The sequence below is a fragment of the Neofelis nebulosa genome, chromosome 2, assembly GCF_028018385.1.
Source record: "Neofelis nebulosa isolate mNeoNeb1 chromosome 2, mNeoNeb1.pri, whole genome shotgun sequence".
NCBI classification, from domain to species: domain Eukaryota; kingdom Metazoa; phylum Chordata; class Mammalia; order Carnivora; family Felidae; genus Neofelis; species Neofelis nebulosa.
The window spans coordinates 20593085-20602029 of NC_080783.1; the positions used below are offsets into that span (position 1 = coordinate 20593085).

The 8945-nt window shown below is 47.0% G+C and overlaps 1 protein-coding gene across 1 annotated transcript; it reads left to right on the top strand.

Moving 5' to 3' along the window:
• The first annotated feature begins 6227 nt into the window (after positions 1-6227).
• TNP1 (transition protein 1) lies at positions 6228-6819 on the top strand. The gene is made up of 2 exons (XM_058696617.1): positions 6228-6409; positions 6617-6819. Exons 1-2 carry the CDS (start codon positions 6271-6273, stop codon positions 6643-6645), a joined length of 168 nt encoding a protein of 55 aa, XP_058552600.1. The 5' UTR covers positions 6228-6270; the 3' UTR covers positions 6646-6819.
• Positions 6820-8945: the final 2126 nt, after the last annotated feature.

Below are 8945 nucleotides of genomic sequence, written 5' to 3' on the forward strand. Positions count from 1 at the left end.
CTCAGAAGAATCTGGGTCTTTTTTGGGGGCGGGGAGAAGGGGGTCATTACTAAAAAACAAAGGCTTTGTTCTGAAGATTTCACTAGGCAGTCACCCCTGCTGTCCCAGCATAGGGAGTGTGAGGGGCAAAGTGTCACCGAATCTCTGTGCTTTGGACTACAGAATTCCAGGATTTGTGAAGGAATTGCTTTGTTCCCCTTCGTTAGTGTAAATAGAGCTGAGTCTACTTTTCAAAATGTGAGAATTCTGCTCAAAAGGACAATGTGGGAGCCAAACAGGCAACGAGACGTCGAGCAAGCCTTCTTGAGAGTAAAATGGCTCCTCCAGCATCTCTCCTCTTCTTTACCCTCTCTGCTCACCGCTAAGAGCTGGAAGTGGAGTTTCATCAGAGCAGGCCAAAGAGATATCATTGGAGTGCGATGTTCTCTCTTGACCTCACCTTGGTCAGTGGAGCTATAAGAGGCATTTATGCTAAAAATACTCCAGATACACGGGGAGTCTCCTCTGACCAATGGACCCTATTGGCGTGTTGGTCACAATGCCTTGCAATCAATTACAAAGGCATTGACCCTTGAGGGTGGCAACAGTCTGTCACTCCAGTCCTTGGCCCCTTTTGGTGGCAACTCTTCTCCCCCTCACAGGGCAGGTGTCCTCAAACTCAGTGACATGATTGTACTTGGCAAGTGGGATGATTTCAAGAGGGAAAAGTTTCCTGGAGTGTGGCTCTAGGAACATGAAGGGTGAAGAAAAAAGCAGAGAAAGGGCACAGGAAAAAAAAAAAAAAAAGAGGCCAGAAATCTCAATAGTAGTGCCTCAAGGCACAGTGGCAATAAGCCTAGACTGGAGATGGGGAGATCTGGGCTTGAGATCTAAGTTTGCCCATAATTCGTGACTTTGGCCAAGTTACCCTTCATCCCCAGACCTATTTATTATGAAACTGTTCTCTAGCAACCCTACCAACTCAACGTTTCTTACTCCAGTTGGTAAATGGATAAAACACATTTGTTCCTAAAGACCACATGAAGCCAAATGATTGAATATGTGTGACATTTTCATACCATAACACCCCTCTTTCTATTCAGAGGACACAGCCCTGTTTTTGTCTTATGGCTGAAGGGAACTGTGCCCCCAGTGAATTCCAGCAAGGGACAGCATCTTCTTCATGATGTTATAGACAGGGTTATAGTCAGTGTGGTCAGGGGAGTAGTTAACGTGAAAACATTATTTGGAAGTTTCTGAAGCATAAAATTTGGATTTACTTTGTGTGATATTACACCATGTGGCCTTATTGCTAATAGTTACAAGAGGAATTGACATGTTCAAATAACTTTTCATTAAGTCCGAAAATAACAACAAAAATAAAACTTGGAGTTCTCTCCAAATGAGAATTTATATTTGTGCAGAAGACCTCCAAATTCACACCCTGCCTCTAAGAACTATTTCCCCCCGGTTCTCCATCTTCCTTCAGTATTAGATTCCTTCACTGTGATCCTAGAAGCACATGTAAGAAAGAAAAGGCAAACACAGTGGAGAGTGGAGACCAGATCTACTTTTAAGTCAAGCAGGGAAGGCAGTGTGGAGCAGTGGAAAGTCTTTGTCCTGGGAATCAGCAATCTTGGGTTCAGCCATGGCTCTTGCACCACCAGGGTGCAGCCCTTGGACAAGCCTTTTGGCTTCTAAAAGAAGGGGTCCAGGTGACTCCTGAGGAACCACCCAGGGCCACCACTCTTGTGTCTCCCGCCTTTTAGCAGCCCAATCTCTCACTTCTTGGAAAATAGAAATTGTTTATGGAGAAACAGTTTTGGGAAAGCAGTCAAAAAAGATGGGAAAGGAGCCTGGAGGATCAATGGGAAAGAATCCCAACACATCTTCCGGCAGAACCCAGACATCATCCAAACCGTGATGCTCCCTTGTTTCCCAGAACTGGATGGAAAGAGGCGAACGGAGTTGAGTTCCCTCCTTCTTTGGTCTTGGGCCCTGGTTTCTCTTTATTCCCTGCTGGGGACCTGAGATAAGTCCTGAGCTCAGAGACCTCTGCCCCTGGTGAGACCCCTCTCTCGGCAGGTTTCCCATCCCATGGCCTGCCTGAGCCCCCTTCGCCCGCCCAATCAGCGGCAGCTGCAAGACCAAAGAAGACAGGGTGTACATGCGAACAGGGTAGAAGGTCCCCACTTCCCTGCTGAGGTCAACATCTGGAGAGACTCAGGTTTTAGAGAGGGACTTGGACTGAGCCATCAACATTTGTAAGGACTGTCAGCAACTTTTCCATGTTTCTTCTTCCTAAGCCCCAGTTCCCAGCCTGCCGGGAAGATCTATCCCTGGGAAGGCATCTCTTGGGCTAGCCAGGAAAGCCAATGGAGTAAGTTTGAGCAGGAGAGGTGAGACGGGGCCCCACTAGAGGCCTGACGTCTGAAACAGTGATGCCCAAAGCCTGCCCCTCCCTAACCTAAGAGAGGGGCCGTTGGGAGTGCTAGCGCCACTTTGGCCATCCTTCTAGGAGATAAAGACACTATTCTGTTTATCCACCTGTCTTCAGACAAGCTAACACTCAGCCCTAGAGAGAGGGAGCTGATAGCTCCTCTTCTGAAAGTATAAAGAATTCGGTTCTCTCTCCATGTCCCCTTAGCAATCAGAAATCATCCATTCCCTTTCATGAAGAGAAACAAAATTAAGACCCACCAGGAAAGCCAAAGTAGGGAGGAAATAGTTTCATTGGGATCTCCGGGTTATTTGAAGAGATTCATGTAACCACTTGGTGCCTCAGTTTCTTCATCTGAAGAAGAAGAAGAAGAAGAAGAAGAAGAAGAAGAAGAAGAAGAAGGAGAAGGAGAAGGAGAAGGAGAAGGAGAAGGAGAAGAAGAAGGAGAAGAACAAGAAGAAGAAGAAAAAGAAAAGGAAGAAAGAAAGAAAGAGAAAGAAAGAAAGAAAGAAAGAAAGAAAGAAAGAAAGAAAGAAAGAAAAAGAAAGGGAGAAAGAGTAAAATTACAGATAAGGAGACACTCAGCAGACTGAATTAACAAACAGTTCTCAAAAAAAAAAAGGTTGGCTTCAGGTCTACCAAGTGTCAGGAGTGAACTCACTGTGCTCTATCTAAATTGCCCTTGGCTTAAGCAACACTGGGGCTGAAATGGAAAGAGAAACAGAGACAGGCAGCAATGCCCAATGCTCAGCTGTGCTCTGTCCTCATTCCAGGAGGTCTGATCCAGAAGCCAACCCAAACACCCCCAGCCCCACACGGGACAGGCCTGTGAGCACCTCCCCCCACACTGGGCTTTCCGCCGCTGGAGTTCTCAGCATTGAGTTTCTGAAACCAGAACTTCTCCTTAACCCTATGCAAAGGGGACTCTGTTGGTTTCTTCATCAGTTCCCAAGCCTGGCTGCCTTATTCTCTGTGATCTCAGCTTCCCCTTGGCAGAGTAGGTCTTTGGGGATGGGATGGACTTGAGAGTTTGGGGGGGGTGGTGTTGGGTACAGAAATACTATCCAGTCTCCAGGACCATCCAGAAGATGTCATTCCAACTCAGGAGGCCAGTTCCCCTGCCAATGCTTTTGCCAGCAAGCAGCCTCAGAAGCAACAGAGCCTATGATGGAAGCAATGTTTTTTTTCACCCTTCCCTGTCTAGAAATGTTCCTATGTGGTATTCAGAGTCATTCTGTGTCTTACTGTCTGTCTTCATAATCCCCAAGTAGCAAGAATGAATAAATGTTTATTGATCACCTACAGTGAACTGCGTCAGTGCCCATGAGAAATGCAGTAGAAATAAAAAAAAAACAAAGCCTCTGACTATAAGAAGCCTACTGTAAAAGTCAGATAACATCAGGGATCACCTAACCCAACCAGCTTGTTTACAAAAATAAAGGAGCTGAAGTCCAGAGAAGTGACATTTATGAAACAGTCAGGACCAGAACTGAGACACATGGCCTCCTCTTGAGATCAGACTCACACACACCACATAGCAATGTGGGAAACAGAACAGGGTATCACACACCTAGCTTTGGCTGACTTTGAGAACAGTATTAAAGGACCACGGGCTTTGGACAAATTATGAAAAACAATGAGAATTTGAAAAGTTGGGGAAGCCTTCCCTGGAGAGGTGGGACAAAATGGGGAGGAATCAGATAGTCAGAAAAACAGAAGGACTTTTAGTTTATTTCACAAATACTCCACAAATGCTTATTGGGCTCCCGCTCTGTGGCAGGACTGTTCAAGGCCTTGGGAACAGATAGGAATGAACGCAATTTTTAAACTGCTTTCATGGAGCCTGCTTGTAAAAGGAACTAGGCTGAGGTATATAAGAAAGTCCCAAGATACAAAAAGGGAAGGCTGGGTCCTGTTTCCTGAAGCTCCTCCCCCTTTGAACAAATCAAAGACTCCAACAGAACCCGTCTGGAAAAGGATAATGGAAAATGTCACTTATAATGGCTTTTCAAGGACTCTGGGTTTCAAAACATGACTTGTCATTTTGTCTCTATAGACATCAGAAAGAGATAGACATCTCTTTTCTATTCACCCAACTTTTGCTAAGAACCTGCTGCATGCAATGTGTTTGGTTCTTGAATGAGATGGCGGCAGGGGAAAGAGAAGGAGGGAGAGAGAGAGAAAATAATGATCAAGTTCCATCGAAATGTTTTTCCAAGGGACTGAATGAGTGTAAGGTATGAAGGACAAAGAAGAAAAGGTTGGATGTTGAATCCGTTACTGGGGAAGCTGGGGACAGGGGACGTCCCCAGCTCACACTTCTACTTGGAGCTCCACACCCAGGTACCCAGCAATCATGCAGTATCTCTATTTGGAGATCTCAAAGGCACCTCAACTCTGAAAAAGTTTTAGACCAAAGTGCATGATGATCACTGCCCCCATGCCTGGCCTTTAGCCCAGTGAGTGGCACCGGCATCCAGGTAGAAGTATGACACAGGAACAAAAGCCACACCTTCTGCACCCTCTGCTCTCACCAACCAAAGCCAATCCATCCATCACCAAGTCTGTATCTCCTGTCTACATCTATACTCCTGATCAGCACCCTTTCTGGCCCGGGCCTGAGCATCAAGTATTTCTCTCTCCTGAACCATTACTATTGTAATGACCTCTAGTCATCTAGTCAGTCTACCTCCCCACCAATCCAGCCTCTACCCAGCAGCCTCTAATCTCACATTACCCTCTTAATGGCTTCCCAGTGCACTGGAGCCTAGTCTGGCCTCTGCCTCTCTCTCCAACCACATCCTCCACCGTGTCTGATGGAATTGTCCTGCACCATGCTGGGAAGTCATTATTTACTGATTTGTGCAGATTTCTGATGGCTTTCTCCCTGATGAGGCTGAAAGCCGCCATGAAAACAGAGTCTGTCTGGTTTTATCCATAACCATCTTACATACTATCTGATCACAAATATTTGATGACTGAATCTTCTGAAATGGCTAAGCCAATGGTTCTCCACAGAGGGTGATTGTGCCCCTCCCCCCGAGGCAATGTTTGGAAATATTTTTGGTTGTCACCGCTGCTGGCATCTACGGGTTGAGGCCAGGAATGCTGCCAGGCATCCTGCAATGTACAGGACAGTCCTACAAAAGTACTCAGCCCATAGTGTCACAGTTAGAGAAGTATTTATATTTTGCTCATGTTGAATTGGGTTTCCCGGAGTCACGTCCTTACGGAAATACATTTGTGATGTTCCAATGCTGTGAGAGACTTAAACACACATGCATATGCACACACTCAACAGCCATTAAATTCCTACTGGCAGGAGATGCCTATTTTTTTTAGGGTTATGTATTTATTTTTGAGAGAGAGAGCACGAGGAGCAGAGAGAAAGGGAGAGAGAGAATCCCAAGCAGGCTGTCAGCACAGAGCCCCACACAGGACTCCAACTCACAAATGGTCAGATTATGACCTGCGTCTAAATCAAGAGTAGTAGGAGCTTAACAGACTGAGCCACCCAGGCGCCTCCAGGAAATACCTATTTTAATGGTCTCTTGTACTTCCCAGATGCCTGGCACAGAGCTGAAACTTAGTTGCTCAATAATACCTGTCTGGGAAACCTTATTTAATATTAAAAAAAAGTCCTCAAAATTGAGGACAGTCTAGAGCTGCATTAGAGGGGCCACCTTATTTCTCATGTATGACCGAAGTGTAACAAAGGCCAGGGACATCACAGGGGAGCCCCACCCACCTGTCAAGCCACACCCCTTCAGGGTCACAATGGCTAAGGCCTTAAATACCCAGACTCCTGGCCTCCGGGTCTTGCAAAGCCCCTCATTTTGGCAGAAGTTACAATGTCGACCAACCGCAAATTCAAGAGTCATGGCATGAGGAGGGGCAAGAACCGAGCTCCTCACAAGGGAGTCAAGAGAGGTGGCAGCAAAAGAAAATACCGGAAGGGCAGTCTGAAGAGTAGAAAACGGGGAGATGACTGTGAGTAAGGGAGAAGCAAGGGAGTGATCAAACATGAGGGACTTGCCCCACGGGCCCTCCTTCTTGGATCCAGTTAGCTTTTCCAGGACCCAGAATCTCAGCCTGAGAATTTCATTTCCAGCTCCGTTCCAGGCACTGAGGCGGGAAGAGGATGATTGGGGGTGTTCTAACTGGGGTCCCTGTTGTAAACCTGTCCTTCCCTTACAGCCAATCGCCATTACCGCTCCCACTTGTGATGCCACCCGCGGGCTCTGTCCTGGTGGACTTCACACAATGCCAGGCAGCGACGAGAGGACGACAGCCAGAGAAGAACCTATCGTGTGGGTAAAATGCCAATCGTGACGAAATGAGGAATGTATATGTTGGCTGTTTCTCCTCAACATCTCAATAAAACTTTGAAAAGTTGGAAAGGTTTCCTTTTGATCTTTTGGCTGGAAAATGGGCTTGGGCAGACTTGGGAAAGAATTGGCAGGTGTGAAACCGTTCAACATAACTTGGAAACTATCACCGTAGTTTGTCCTTGACTCTGTCCGTGGGCCTCAGCACTGGCGGGGCACCATCACAGTATTCAGGTGTTGAGAAGGAGCTAGAACCTGGAGACTGGCACTGATGACCGCTATTTCTGAGACCGTTCTGGTTTTAGCACAACCCCAAACCATGGGCTAAACTAAAGCTAAAATACTGGTCCCAGGAGTGGATACAGAATTCTCCATGCTAAGTTATCTGATTATGTGGGCTAACGGGCAGGACCAGCAGGCTGTTAGGGATGGGGAGACACCCTGGGCGGAGCCTATGGCGTTCAGGCAATACGAATGTCAACTCTACCTTGACCATTCCTTCAACTCTACTTCTCTCTCTGGCCATGGAGGCGACACCTCAGTATCCACCCATCCCCCTCAGAAGGGGATATTTCCTTGCCCTTTCCTAGGCGATATTTTCTTGACGAATGCCTCCTGTTGGAAGACAGCACCAGGGTGACACAGGGTGGAACTGAAGTTCCTATTTAAACCAAGCTACCAGGAAAGGATAGAAGGAATGAGAAGAGCCATGAGGCTGGGAGGCTGGGGAGGGAGTGTCTTGGAATTCTGCGTATTTTCGGTGAGACCATTGAGTGTGAGCCCCATGGAGGTAAGAAGGTGAATACAATGAAGGTGATCAGAAATGTTTTTTGTTTACAAACCGTTCGTGCCAACACGTAAGTGTAAAATGGAAACAAAATGGAAACAAGGCTTGTAGAAACTTAATCAGCATTTTGAACCAGGTTAGCTTTTTATGGGCTGTAAACTGTTGGTATATCAGTGACACAGTTCTGAACTTGTAATGTACATGGCATGATGTGTTTCCAAAATAAATCAACGGTCTATATTCTTCTCTTGATAAAGAGCTGTGTGCAATTTGTTTCTTGAATATTTTTCTTCTCTTGTACAATATTCTGACATCCTACCAGGTTTTTGTTTTCTGTTCCGTGGAACAGAATTTGTGGACACAGATTTAGAAGATCACCCATTTTTTTTTTACATCTATAAAAAAAATAATACTACCAAAAAAAAAAAATCTTTACCCCATGGTCTAGACATTTTCTGTCTCGACGTCCTTTGGTATTAAGATTTTTCCTGTCTCCTACTGCACACTGCTCCAGAGCAAAATCTTACCATCAGGCACACAGATACTTCTAACTCCTCAAACTTGTATTTCCCTCCAGTTGTCAATTTTGTAGAGAGAAAATATAAACGCACTCCTTTCTATGGTTTTAGCTCCTCTAATATTCCTTTTGTTTTGTCTCCGGGTTTGCGCAAAGCCCTGCCATCCCTAACCAGAAAGGACTGGCTCGCATTCTCTTGCACCCTCCAAGAGCTCCTCTGCCTCCGTGTAAAGAAAGCCCAAAAGCTCCTTGCAACATGTCAGCTTTTGCCACCCTGGATGTTAGAGACCAATCAAGGGCAGTGCAGGACTGTGCTCGGGAAGGAGTTGAACAAAGCACCAACCGGCAGGAAGCCAGTTTTACCCCCTTCTATCCCCACCTGCCCAGCCGGGTTGCTTCGGTAGCCAGGAGCTCAGGCAGACCCTGAAGTTAGCGTCACCTGGAGGCCGCCTGCTGGACCTCAGGCCCCTGCGATGTCTGTGATCCCCGGCCTCCCTTCCCCGCATTGTGCCCCTGCCCAGTGCCCAGCTCACGGCCCTGCCACTCGCTGCTGCAAATGCCTCCCTGCACAGCCCACCCCTTTGCCCCCGCCCACTGGTCTGCCTTTTCCAGAGCGATCTGAAAGGTCCTCTCCCATAGGGAGAAGTTAAGAGTCAGGAAGACGCGAGCCCAGCGATAATGCCGATAGTGTGAAATTTACTTCTTCCCTCGAGAAACATGTTTGGACCAGGAGGAGGTCGGCCTGTGTCTGGCAGGATCCCGCACGCAGGATCCCGCAGACCCTGCACAGGGCTCAAAGGAGCGCCTTTCCCGGAGAGACTGTTCACAGAGGCAAGACCCCTGGAGCCTAGCAACGGCAGCTTTGAAGGAGCAAAAGAACAAAATAGAGGCTGC

What these genes read in the sequence shown, in the direction of transcription:
- TNP1 (XM_058696617.1), top strand. Translation starts at nt 6,271, where the DNA reads ATGTCGACCAACCGCAAATTCAAGAGTCATGGCATGAGGAGGGGCAAG. An exon ending in TAGAAAACGGGGAGATGACT is followed by an intron (nt 6,410 to 6,616) that starts GTGAGTAAGGGA and finishes CTTCCCTTACAG; the next exon opens with CCAATCGCCATTACCGCTCC.